This window comes from Hemitrygon akajei, chromosome 7 (genome assembly GCF_048418815.1).
Source record: "Hemitrygon akajei chromosome 7, sHemAka1.3, whole genome shotgun sequence".
In the NCBI taxonomy this organism is placed as follows: Eukaryota; Metazoa; Chordata; class Chondrichthyes; order Myliobatiformes; family Dasyatidae; genus Hemitrygon; species Hemitrygon akajei.
In genome coordinates, this window is record NC_133130.1 from 78,964,568 (window position 1) to 78,978,863 (window position 14,296).

The window sequence follows — 14,296 nt, forward strand, 5'->3', positions numbered from 1 at the left end:
ACTTACTTATTTATTACTTTTTTTTTGTTCTCTTCTTCTATATTATGTATTGCATTGAACCGCTGCTGTTAAGTTAACAAACACATGCCGGTGATAATAAACCTGATTCTGATAAGGAGCATCCTGATGTCTGCACCTTTGTTGTCCATATATCCCAAGGATAAGTAAAGAGCCAGTTAAGTTACATCTGCTGTGGACCATTAGGCCAATTGGAGCAGATCCAAATCACTTCTCAGGTAGGAGTTGATATGTTACACCATCAACCTCTCAAAACACTTCATCACTGTGGACGTAAGTGCTACTGGATGACAGTCATTGAGGCAGGTTGCCACGTTCTTCTAGGGCACTGGTATAATTGAAGCTTGCTCGAAGCATAGAAACATAGAAAACCTACAGCACAATACAGGCCCTTCAGCCCACAATGCTGTGTTGAACATATACTTACTTTAGAAATTACCTTGGGTTACCCATAGCCTTCTATTTTTCTAAGCTTCATGTACCCATCCAGGAGTCTCTTAAAAGACTATCATATCTGCCTTTCCACTGTTGCCGGCAGCCCATTCCACGCACTCACCACTCTCTGTGTAAAAATGTACCCCTGACATCTCCTCTGTACCTGCTTCCAAGCACCTTAAAACTGTGCCCTCTCATGTTAGCCATTTCAGCCCCGGGAAAAAGCCTCTGACTATCCAATGATCAATGCCGCTCATCATCTTATACACCTCTATCAGGTCACCTCTCATCCTCCATCGCTCCAAGGCGAAAAGGCCGAGTTCACTCAACCAAGCAGTTGGGTACCCCAGGCTACTGAAGTGAGAGGTTTAAGATATCAGTGAACGCTCCCACCAGTTGATCAGCACAATTCTCTAGTACTCAGCCAGGTATCCCACCTGGGCCAGGTGCTCTCTGTGGAGTCACCCTACTGAAGGATGCTCTCATGTCAGCCTCAGAGACTGAAATCACAGGGATGTGGGGGACTCTAGGAGTTTGTGAAGGTTCCTCCATGTTTTGATGGTCAAAGTGAGCTTAGAAGGCTTTGAGCTCATTTAGGAGCAAAAGCTTATTGTCACCTATGTCACTTGGACAATCATTGCCACCAATCCTGAAGTTCCTTAACAAGTAACATTATAAGAGTACAGTATCTTTACCAGTGAATCAAGAAAGCATAATCATATTGAAAAGCAAAAGAGGCTAAAGGAGCTATATAGCTTATTCCTGATGTTATTAAGTTCTTGTATGATAATTATTATTTTCCCATTCTACTGTTCTCAGCAACAGGTAAAATTGTTGTAATCATTCTCCTATCAAAATGTGTTATTTTACTGTACATAACTATAGACAATATCACTTTAGCACAGTTTTAAAATCAACTGTTTGTCTTTTATATGCACTTAATCAATTGGAATAATAATCCATCCTGTAATAAGTTCCTGCATCTAAGATAGACCTCACAGAATTAGAAAAACTGCAGTTTGATTTTAAAAGATAATCACCCTTGATGATGATGACGTCGACTCAGGCCTGAGAGGCCAGCGTCGGGCATTTTCATGCCTTACAAGAATGAAAAGGCACAACGAAAGACTGTGTGGCGTGCCACTCCTCACCCTTACCTCTGTTTTAATTCACATTGGCCATGCTTGAACTTCTCAACAATAATGACTTGTTTACAGGAACATATTCATAAAGAGTTTGACACCAAATTATGCAAGGAAATACTGGGACAGACAAACAAAATTGAGTTTTGTGGAGGTTTTTAAAAAGAGGATCAGGTGAAGAGATGAGAAGGAAGAGGGACCAACTCCAGAGCTTAGGGCAAATGCAACTGAAGACCCAACTGCCAACGATGGAGTTCTTAAAATCAGGGAATTACAACAGGATTGAATTGGAACACCACAAAGATATTGGGAGTCCAATCACAAACAAAAGAAAATCTGCAGATGCTGGAAATCCAAGAACACACACAAATTGCTGGAGGCAGCATCTATGGAAAAGAGTACAGTCGATGTTTCAGGCTGAGACCCTTCATCAGGACTTCAAGGTATTGGGAGGTTATCATTTAAGAGGAGGTTGCAGAGAGGGGCAAAGCAGTGGGGATGAGACTGTTGTAATTATACCATTGTTGAATTGGGAGGGTATGGATTACTGAACTAAAGTATAACATTTTAACACAGGGGACTTAAAAAAACACATCCAACCTCATTCTTATTCAAGGCTCATGCACCTACACATATTCTCGAATTACATTTTTACATCTGTTTACTTCAGATCAAGCAACTCACAATGGTGTAATCTCTGTGACAGTAACTTGCAATGATATGAGAACAGGGGAATTATCCAAGTGGCCCGGCCAACATTTCCTTCAATTGACATCACTAAATAGATTAAATGATCATTATCACATTGCTGTTGTGGGAGTGTTCAAACTGACTGTTGTGTTTCCCACATTACTACAGCGACTTGTTCTTTACTCACTGTGAACCACGTTGGGACATACATCTGGAGGCCGTACAAAGGCACATCCTTATTAATAAAAATATTATCTCTAGCTAAAAAAATGTGTACAGGGAGGCCCGGAAGAATACCTCAAAAGAAATAACACACCATTATTGTACGTGGTCTAGGGTCTGAAATCAAGTACTAAATAAAGTGATTATTATGTCAATTCCAGCTTTGAGCATGATGGTGGAGGGAATGAATGATCTCTGATTGTCGATCTCATGGGCAGGAATAGGTTAGAGATAGTGTTGGGGTTTAACACCAATATTTCATATTAGGGAACAAGTCTGACTGGATTCAAACTATTACTATTCGCTTAACGGAAGTGTTGCAACTATAAATGCAGTATTGAAAAAGGTCAGAGTTGACAAAATCAGTGCTGAAACTGTTCAGAAATAATCCACCACTTTGGCAACTCCTTAAACATCCATTGCAACTAGTTTCAAATGTTTATTCATTTTCTCTTTATAAAATTAATTGTCTGTAAGTGCAGAATCTAGAATGATACAACAAATACAGAAATAAATCATCCAATATTCCTGCATTTCTGCCCGGCCTCCCCTGCTCTTCCCACAAGACATTCCAAATTCTTCCATTCAGCAGCCTGGATACCCATCATCTCTACAGACTTTCTACTATCTACAAGGACCAAATCTGGAGTTTAGAAGAATACTCCCAAGTTCAAAGTAAAATTTATTATCAGAGTACATACATGTCACCACATACAACCCTGAGATTCTCATTCTGTGGGCATACTTAGCAAATCTATAGAACATTAACTGTAAACATCAGGAACTGTTAACTGTAAACTAACTTTGCGAGTGCAGATATAAATAAATGGCAATAAATAACGAGCATGAAATAACAAGATAACAAAGTCCTTAAATGAGTGTAGCTATCCCCTTTTGTTCAAGAGCTCAATGGCTGAGGGTTAGTAAATGTCCTTGAACTTGGTTGCGCAAGTCCTGAAACACTTTTCCCCTCTACTGGATGGCAACAGTGAGAAAAGAGCATGGCCAGGGTGGTGAGGGTCTTTGATGATAGATGATAATAGGAAATCAACTGCAGTGTTTCATGTAGATGTGCTCAGTGTTGGGAGGGTTTACCCACAATGTACTGGGCTGAATCCACTAACTTTTGTAGGATTTTCCGCTTGAAGTCATTGGCGTTCCCATACCAGGCTGTAATGCAGCCAGTCAGTACACTTTCCACAACTCCTCCATATTTAGTTTAGTTTGCCAAGGTTTTTGATGACATGCCGAACCTCTGCAGACTCCTGAGGAAGTAGCAGGTGAGGGTAGTTGCAACTTAATACAAATCTACTCCATCCAGGAGAAAGCAGACTGCATTACTGGCACACTGCCTGCCACTGTAAATATTCATTCTCTCTACTGACAGCACAGAGTGTACACTATCTACAAATAACATTCCTAGGCTGCACCACCTGCATCTTGCTAAACCATCAGCAATGTCAATGGCGGCAGTTGCAACGGGAATTCCACTGCCTGTAGTTTCCTCTCCAAGTTGTACGCCTTCCTGACTTGAAAACATATCACCTGTCCTTAATCACCTCTGAGTCTCAATCTTGGAAACCTTCCCCATTGGCAGACAGCTGTAGTGGTTCACAAAAGAGGCTCACCACTATCTTCTCAATTAGGATTGGAGGTAAAAAAGCACTGGCCTCGTCAGTGATGCCTGATCACAAAATAAATAAACGGGACGTTTTGGAACCAGCCTTGATCAAACTTTCAGGCAAAACATTCCTGATCACAAAAATTTAATTGCTTTTTCATGTTATCTTTGACCCATTTAGTGATTTGTCTCCTTGAGTTATTGATACTTCTATCACCAGAAACAGCTTATTTTTTACTGTACCAAAGCCATTCATGATTTTGAACCTCTTTTACTTGAAGGAGCTTTGCTCTCTTGATTGCTTACTGCTAAGAAATGAGGGGAAATGATCTTGCTTTAGTTTTCAAAATATAACAAAGCATTCAGCTCCTAGGAATGGGGTCCTGTGAGTCCATTATCGTGGACATTAAATAATAGTTACTGCGTGAGAATAATGCACAAGTAAATGAGAAGATAACACAGGAAGAGGTAATTGAAGATATAACAAGAGGCGTTAACTAAGGTTTGGGCCATTGCCTTCTCCTAAACAGAAGAAAATAGAAATCCATCATTGGTCACAAATATTAGATAACCACTAGAAAATCAACATTCTCCTGTGGCCATTGGGATAAACTCGCTGAAGTGAAGTGAAAATGGATGGCTGGCTTTGTAATTAGTTTAATGCTACAACCAAAAGCGAATGTCTGTACCTGAGTATCAATAGTCCATGCAATTCAATCCATTCTCTACCATAGACATATTGATCTTCACCAGGCATTGAAATGCAGGGAAGGAAAATCAGTCAGGTTCTTAAGTTGGGCTACATGAAGGAGATGGGATGTAGGGTAAAGTAAGGATTGAGATGCACAGGACCAGACTTCTCCATTCTTCATTTTGCTCAACAATGCTCCATAGTGAGAAGATAACAGACAGACAGACAGACATACTTTATTGATCCCGAGGGAAATTGGGTTTCGTTACAGCCGCGCCAACCAAGAATAGTGTAGAAATATAGCAATATAAAACCATAAATAATAAAATAATAATAAGTTAATCATGCCAAGTGGAAATAAGTCCAGGACCAGCCTATTGGCTCAGGGTGTCTGACACTCCAAGGGAGGAGTTGTAAAGTTTGATGGCCACAACTATCTACTCAAATCTAAGGTATTTTTCATTTAAAAAAATTGTAATTAAACTTTTTCAAAAGATGATTGGTGTAGTGGATGTGCAGGCTCAGACAGGGAGAGAAAGATTCTTATTGTTGCTGTTTTTAAAGAAAATAAACTTTTAAATTCTGTTTCAAATAATAAAGAAATGGAAGAATATTTATAGCATAGACTCAATGGGCTGATTTGATTCCTTCTATGCTGTATCTTAATGTTCTACAAATGTGTTTGTGAGTTGAAGACGGCAGTGTTGCAAAGAGGCTACGGCCTCACATCGCCAGTGATCCATGTTTAATCCTGTCCTCTGGTGTAATGCTTGCACACTCTCCCTGTGACTGCAGACATTTCCCCTGGGTGTTCCAGTTTTCTCAAACATCCCACAAAGAAGTGGGCTAGCATACTTATTGGCTGTTGTAAATTGCTCCTTGTATGTAGGTAAGTGATAGAATTTGGAGGAGAGAATTGTTGGCTAATCTGGGGAGAATAAAATGGATTAATTTAATAATGGGTGGTTGATTTTTGGTACAGACCTGGTGGACACAAGGGCCATTTCTGAGGCCTGTATCTCTCTACGACTATGATATCGTAAATGATTTCCTGGCACTTATGGCATATTTAATTTCAGTGATGTTAAATTTGTCTCAGTATTTGTCTTGATGTCATAAATTCAGGAAAATAGCCCTCAGTATTTAACTATCCATACAGGGGTTTTCATTCCATGCTCTGCTGTACATATCTCAGTCTTAAGCTTTGTCATCAGCTTCGAGTTTCTTCCTATTCAGTGCCTCAGTGAATGAAAATCTATGTAGATATGAATATGCATAAATAATATTTAACTGTGGAGATGTTTGACGTTTGCACAGTTGCATTGTTGCACTTTCAAGAGTTTAAATTTGTGACTGTGCTTAAACTGGGTCCTAGAACTTAGCAGCTTTCCATAATTGAGAAGGAATGCTACCAGTATCTGTAAGTGCTTAAAGTTTCCTTTATGGCAAGAGATCTGTGGAGAACTTTCACATGCTGGGTGATGGGTATGATTCCACGCACTGTCACAAATTGAAAGTGTCTGTCTTTATTTTATTAAATAAGTATCCAAAATTACTCTTTCTAGCTACATTAGATATCGTAATTTATGAGAAGCTTAACCCAATAAACTAATAAACCTACAAGTGATGGTAACTACCACACAGAAGATATAGATTGCATTGCTTGAATTCTCAATCATATTTTCTCTGCATTGAGAAGTCACAAGGTCTCAGATGATGGTAGTCTTGTTTGTGGGTGAGGAGGTTGTGGCTTAATGTCCTACTACAGAGCCCTGTGAGGAAGATCTTGATTAGTAAACCAGTGCAATACTGAGGGAGTGCTGCACTGACAAAGGTGTCTTGACTCAGATGAGATGCTGAAGTGTAAAAGAAAACATTTTGCGGGAAGTGCAAGTATACTGTCTATTATTTATTCTTTGATTGCCATCATCTTCTCCCCACTCCTCTCCTATCCCTGCATCTGAAAGACTTTCTTTGGATCTGACTATGGACAATTCTGATGAAAGGTCATTGACTTGAAATTTTCTTTCTGAGAGGTTGAGGTGTGCAATGCTCTCTGTCCCCTTTCTAACAACTTTCTACAGCAGCACCATCGTGAGTGTCCTGTTTGACTGTCTCATTGTGTGGTATGGAAGCTGCAAAAGCATCGGCTAGCAAGAACCTATAGAGGATAGTAAAAACTGCCGAGGAGATCACTGGAGTCTCCCTCTGCCATTTGTGACATTTACCGGAAGGATAGTAGACAAATGGCCCGAAGCATTGTCGAGGATCCCTACCACCTATCCCACTATCTCTTCAACCAAACATCGTCAGGAAGGAGGTACAGAAGCATTGGGACTAGGAATGCCAGACTGGGTAATAGTTTTATTCCTTAACCTGCCATGACTGGGGTCTGATCACTAGAACAGTAAGTTGTTTACTGTTTAATATTTACCTGTGCTGCATACGACATGTTAACTTATTTATGGTAATACTTTGGTTTATGTGCTGTGTGTGATATATGTTTTGAGGATGTACTGTGCTTGAGAGAAACATTGTTTTGTTTCATTGTATATATGTACAGGCAGATGCCAATAAACTTGACCTTGAACTTTTACACTGTTCTCACTGTACCAAGTTTGCCTGACCTGCTGAGTAGTTCCAGCATTTTCCACTTTATTAATTATTATTGTTGCTTGATGTGGGTTTAAACTTTCAACATTCTCTCAAAATAAACTTTCAAAGAGGAAAAGACAAGACCCACTAATTGGAATATGACGTAAGAGAATTTCCACAACAAATGAACACAAGCTATTTCAACACATCTGCTTACCACTTTTTTTTTGCTCTTATGGAGTACTCTGGACAGAATACTGTCCTCTAAACATGGGGGTTGAGAGCAGGGAGGATTGCTTGTACTGACATTTTTGTGATAAATCAGATGCAGTTCTAATTCACAGATGTCATGCAAATTACACCAAATCGCAGAGTGATATTTGATGGTACGTTATTTTTCCCGAAGGCAGTATCAGATACATTTACAGTGCTTCCTTATGGCTTAATGAGTAAATCCACGACATGGCATGATAATGAGCTACACAAAGTCCCAGGGCTCTGCTCTGGACTGAATGGAATCAAAGCAGCAATTGAAATATTATAGCTCCTGCATTATCTTAAAAAAACACAGCTCTTTGAACAAGCTGTAGATCATCTGTCCCAAAGCCTACTCACTTGTCTTGGTGTCATATTTTGTCCAATAATACTCCACTCAAGTGCCTAAAAATGCAATTTTATCTTAAAGAAAGAGTTGAATTTATATCGCACCTTTTATGAACTTGGGGTGCCATAAAACCCTCATTAGTCAAACTTACGAAGCATAGTTACTGTGAAAATGGAGGAAAAGTTATGACATGATTGTAAGGTTTCAAAAATACTTCATTTGAAAGCTATTTTGGCTGCTCTGAAATGATGCAAGGTGCAATGTGACTGCAGTTACTTTTACCACAAGATTTGTACTGACTAAAAGTGCAAAATGTCCTTGACTTATCATCACCAAATATATTTTCTGTGAAGTGTGCAATTCTCCCAGTGCTGAGCAAATTGAAAATATACAGCGATGATATAAAGTGGGAGAGGTACCAGGAGTCGACCAGTATGTATGAAAATTCACAGCAAGGGTTTATGCTTTTGAGGTAGGAATGTAACACAAGAACATAAGATACAGCATGATCAGCTAGTTCAATCTCTCATACTTAATCTGCCATTTAATAAGATATTTTACCTTCTATCTCAACACCACATTCCTCCCCTATCTTCAACCCTATAGGAGAAAGTCAAAACAGAATGTGGGGATAAGAAAATGGAAGACGAATATGGGTAAGGGTGGAATGTGATGGAATATCCAAATTTTGGGAATGCCCACATAAAAAGTAACAGATAAAGGGAAGAATGGGGAAGAGTTATGCGTTTTTAGTTAAAATAAACATCATGCTTCTGTAGTGCCATTCATGACCCAAGGCTACTCAAAGTCCTCAGAGCCAATTAAGGTTTTTGTAGTGCAGTCTCTGCTGTACTGTAGGTCAATTTCTAACAAACTCCCACAATCACCAGCTAATGAAAGTGTAAAACTCCATTAATCACCTTAATTTAATTTTCTCATCCCATGCTAAATTATGGATCTCATTAAAATATACACAGTATGATGTAAGTTTACAAATGTGCAGCATGATCTTGTTAAAGTACAATATTTAAGGCAATTCATATTACTTTTTCTTAAATTGTGTGTTAATAATTGGATAGAGATAAATCCTGGTCTTTATACTGTCATGTGTCAAACTGGAAAATTTTATTACTAAACAGAAGATCTTTTAAAAATTTAAAAGTGATGTCAAAGAGAAAGCTGTATTACCAATTATTTAATGGTGCATTTTGTTGGCAATATTATTTGGATATTTTGTAACTGTGGTGTAGTTACAAAAATCAATGCCAATATTAAGTAGTAACCAAGGGTAGTAAAAGAACAAAATATTAAGAATACTTTGGTTTCAGTCTCTCACTAGCAAGACTTTGGGCTGCCATAAATTGCATATATAAAGCCAGTAATAAAATACTAAACATACAGGCAAGGTTAAGAATATGGAATATGTAATACTGACTCATTATGTGTGATTTTTAATCTTATATATTACAAATTACTCAATAAAACCTTATGCAGTCTAAAAATAAAAGTGCAAGCCTGAATCACTCTTTCAAATGAATTGTCTACTTTTAGATGCTCTTCGTGGAAGTATGGTAATATTTTGGTTTATATTATGTGTTTTTGATTTCTTCTCCACAGTTATTCAGTGGGTGACCTCAAAGTGTGCAACACAACACAACTCACCCTATAGCATGCAAAGAAATTTGGCAGAAGTTTACCAAGGACATTACAGCACCATATGAATTTATACACTTGGCAATGAGGCCCTATTACAACATTTTTTTTAATGAAGGTTCTGTATTTGTCCTGGAACATCACAATATTTTTCCTTGCCTTACCAATCTAATAGTAATGCACAATTCCAACAAGTACTGATAGCTCACCGATTATTCTTCATGTGTAAGCTTTGAATTATCTTTCTGAATGTGAAGGGCAGTACAATTGTATATTTCACCATAGTACCCACATGTGCAGAGGTCACTGGATAGAGAAGATGAAAATTTTACTCCTACACCCCACATCAGCACCAAGCACATTAAGATCCTTGTAACGATGAGATCCCACTTGAGTCAAAAATGGCTAATGTTTCAAATTTAGGAAATAAACCTGGCCACTTCACGATTATAAATAGAACATGCAATAGTATACACGAAGAAATCTGCAGATGCTGGAAATTCAAGCAACACACACAAAATGCTGGTGGAACACAGCAGGCCAGGCAGTGTCTGTAGGGAGAAGCACTGTTGACATTTCGACGTTTCGGGCTGAGACCCTTCGTCAAGTCTCCTGACGAAGGGTCTTGGCCTGGAACGTTGACAGTGCTTCTCTCCATAGATGCTGCCTGACCTGCTGTGTTCCACCAGCATTTTGTGTGTGATGCAATAGTATGAAAGGTGTATTATTCAAAAAGTTTTTGGGAAAGTAAGAATGCTACATTGTTTTTCTACCCCCAATTATCTTCCTTGGGGTAAATGCAACTAAGATTCTTTCAATTTATTGACACCATCTATCACAAAATATATAGAAACACTAATGCCAATGAATGTTACAGTAATGTTTCTGCGACCTCTACGTATTATGCTGTAATTATTGTGGTTTTGGCTTTATCTGCCACGCAGAATGATATTTAAAACCTACATTTAAGAGCATCTTCAAAAGACCATGTCCATTAGTCATCAGACCATTCAATTGAAATACTTATATATGTATTTGTTACTTCTGAAATGCAAAGGGTACTGTTCTGAAGCACCCTGTGTTTTTAATGATTGCTGCAAGGCACTCTATATTTGTTCTGCTCCAGTTTTTTTTTAAATTACGCCTTCAGTTATCCAGATCTGTTGTGACAGAGTAGTTGTTTCACATATCATTGCGCCACTTTAGTTGGAAACTTGCCACTGTGCTAAGTGAGATGTTTCACTAGTTGTCCATGCACCTTTGTGAAGCATCTTCTTAATTGATTCAATTGACATCATGAAACCAGAGCCCAGTACCGGTTAACACTCTCACAAGCACCCACCTTCCAGACTCACAGCCATGTTGTATTTTTGATGCTCCCTGTCATTAATATTGGACGGGGGGGTTGCATCATTTCAGCATGTTTGGACGCATCCTGGAGCAAGCATGCACTAAATTCAATGCTTCGATTTTGCTGGATCCCCAGTGGAATGAAACTCTGGGATATTACAGCACCCAGAGTGCACTGCCTTTGGTTATGCTAGAACTGTGGTGATGGCACAGAAATCTATGTTTGAGAGCTGCACTAACAAAAGTGGGAGGAAGGTTTAAAATAAAGTTTGTTTAAGATGCCCGCAAAACCATTCCATTGAATCATAGCAAGGGCAATGTACTTTGAATAAAATAAGTCAACAATTACCAAATTGAATCATGTTTGCCTTATGATGCTTTTCAACTATCTTCTCTGAACTCACTCAAACCATTTTCCCACCACTGTGTTTCCATACACTTTCATCCTGATTAGAAGCAGTTTAGTTTGATGTAGTTTGAGTTGACTTGATAGTTTTGGAAAGATTCTGCACATATATTTCAACATTTGGGGGGGGGGGGGGGTAGATGTCATATCATACTGCTCTTTCAAACGTTGACATATTTACTCAATACTTTTTCCTAACTCCTGGTTCGTGGGAATCTCTCATTCTGTTTCTCTGACTTTTTCAAATTCTGTTTCTGTAATTCCCTTATTTTTTTGCTCCTCCCCCCCCCGTCTTCCTCTCTCTGAATAATTTCCTAACAATTTCTCTTTCTGTGGTGTCTCCATATCTCCTGTATTATCCATATACCTCCCTCACCATTTTTGTCTCTGGCAGTTTCTTTCTCTGTCTTTCTATTATTTTTAATATCCGTTTCAGTCACTCTCTGTTTATCTGTCTTTTCTCACGCCTGCTCATTCTTTTCTCTCTATCGGTCTCTTTCCAGTCTGTCTTCAATGTCTTTCGCAGCCTAGCCCTATCTCTAGTAGTTTTAATGCGACTCCCTCTCCCTACCCTCAATCATTTACTCATCTCTCTCTTTCTACATCTATTTCCAGTCTCTTTCCTCAGTCTGCCTCTCGGATTCTCCCTCACCTTGTCCTTTTTCATTCCCTGTCTCCCTCCTTATCTATTTCTAATGTCTTTTCCTCAGTCTTGCTCTCTGACACTTTCCTCTCTGAGTCTATCTCTTCTCAGTATTTCTCATCTTTTCCTCAGTCTGACTCTATCTCTAACTGCCTTTCTCGGAATCTCACTTACACTGCCCGATCTTATTCTCTTATCTCCCTTACTACCAGTTTAAGTCGCCCCCGACTTCCTTACCTGCCCATCGCCGTCTTCGGTGCTGTTACCTCCCTGTTGCCCCAGGGGGTTGCTCCTGAGCACCGTGATGTGGATGGTGAGGACGAGGAGCCCCAGCAGGAGCAGCAGCTCGGCGGTGAGACGAGCCATTCTCCGCACCCGCCGCCTTTTGGGCGAGAGGCGTCCGCGACTCTCGCTCGCACCCGGCCGAGGTGAGCTACTGTCGGGCTCAGCCGGGCTCGAGGGGTCGGGACTCGGTCGCGTCTCCACTTCGCAAATTTTTGATGAACAAGGTGGGGGTTGGAAAGAATAAAACTGCACCGTTTCTGAGGAGGGGGAAATATCAATGATAATGAAGCGGCGAGGAAGAGGTTAATATTCGGTTTGGGTTAACAACCAACTCCTGCATCAAAACAACTCATTCTTTCCTTTAAACATTAGTGACGGGATTTTTTAAGATCGTCTTCTGCGAAAAAAAAGTTCAGACTCGTGGGCTGAAACTGCGATGTGTCTGAGCCTGAAGCCACAGCCTCCTCCTCCGGCTATTTAATGCCCATTTATTCTCCCCCTCGTTTATCACTCGCTATGGTTAAAATGTTGCAGCCAGACTTTTCAATCCCCAACACACCACCATCACTCCTCCTCCTGCTCTCCTCGGTTGCGACTCACATCCCCACTCAGCCCAGGATTCCCGCGGCTCCAGCCCCCTCCTCTGCTGAAGCCGTTTCTCCCTGCCCAGTGCCGCTGACACGTTCACGGGGCTGGCTCCCTGCCCCTGCGATGTCCCCTCTCCCCCCTCCCCCGACTCTTGGGGAGGAGGTTTTCCCTTCTTGGAGGCAGCGCCGTTCTATCTCTCAACCCCCCCCCCCTTCACCGTCGTTCCCCGGCAACGGTTTTCACCTGTTCCTGGGTGCTTCCCTCCTCTTCCATGGGCGCGCCCCTCTCCCTGCTGGTGAACCCCCAACCTACCCTGGGTGCTCTCTGTCTCACTAGCTGCTGGTTACTGAGTGATGCTCCTCTTTCTGCTCAGGTACTTCTACACCATTCCTTGGCTGTTGCATGTCTCTCTGCTGCTCAGGCTGAAGCTGCCTCTGCCTAGTGATCACCTCGTGCTGGTTTCATCCTCTCTCCCTTGGGTGCTGGACTGCTTCCCACTGGATGCTCTCCATTTTCTACTGGGAATCTCTAACCTGTCCTGTGTATCCCTCCACCCAAAGGGCAGGCTTCTCTGCCCTTCTTCCACGGTTGGTGACTGTCTTCTCACATGGTAGCCCCCACTCACACTATTTTGACAGACCCATTCTCACACACAAAATTTGCTCGTGCACCCACCCCACATACCGAACCTCCATGTACTTACAAACAGTCACCTCACTCGGGCACAGCCCCACACTCACTCCCTCCCAGATACACGCACACACAATCACCACAACACTACCACACACATGCACTCCATGTCACTCAGTTAGTGACACATCCAGTCACTCATATTTACCTGCAGGCTCAACACACACACACACACACACACACAGAACCATATACAAGACCAATCGTCACAACACATAACTGATTGACCTTTACCCACCCACATACAAATTAGGCCAATTTTACGAAGAATCTCATTCCATACCCTCAATCCATGCTTCTCCCAACACACACATTTATCCAACCCACACATTCACCCCTCTACATTCATCTACCTACCCTACTCAGGCAAACCCCACACCCATAGACAACCACTCTATACCCACTACAACTTCCCGCCGCCCTCATGTAATCTTCAACACACAATTATACCGACCCAGGCAGAGTGACATTGAAATGCAGTGGATGATTCCCATAAAAGAAGCTGGAAAACATGGCCTGTAAAGGCAGGGGCTGTCGATTCAACAAGGAGTTTTCAAAAGGGAAGTATTTGTTGGTGAAACTCCTGCAGGGCTGTGTGGGACCAGCAGGCAGAGAAACATGCTGGAAAGCTGTGGCCGAGACTCGATCTGAAGAACTGCAATA

General features: G+C 40.9%; 1 protein-coding gene across 1 annotated transcript in view; it reads right to left on the reverse strand.

Annotated features, from left to right (window-relative positions):
- The window catches only part of ism1 (isthmin 1), a 94,803-nt gene extending 81,776 nt beyond the window's left edge, over positions 1 to 13,027 (reverse strand). The window contains exon 1 of the mRNA XM_073051277.1: positions 12,308 to 13,027. Within this exon, the coding sequence (XP_072907378.1) occupies positions 12,308 to 12,436 (129 nt within the window). The 5' untranslated portion in view covers positions 12,437 to 13,027. The remainder of the gene's footprint in view (positions 1 to 12,307) is intronic.
- Positions 13,028 to 14,296: the final 1,269 nt, after the last annotated feature.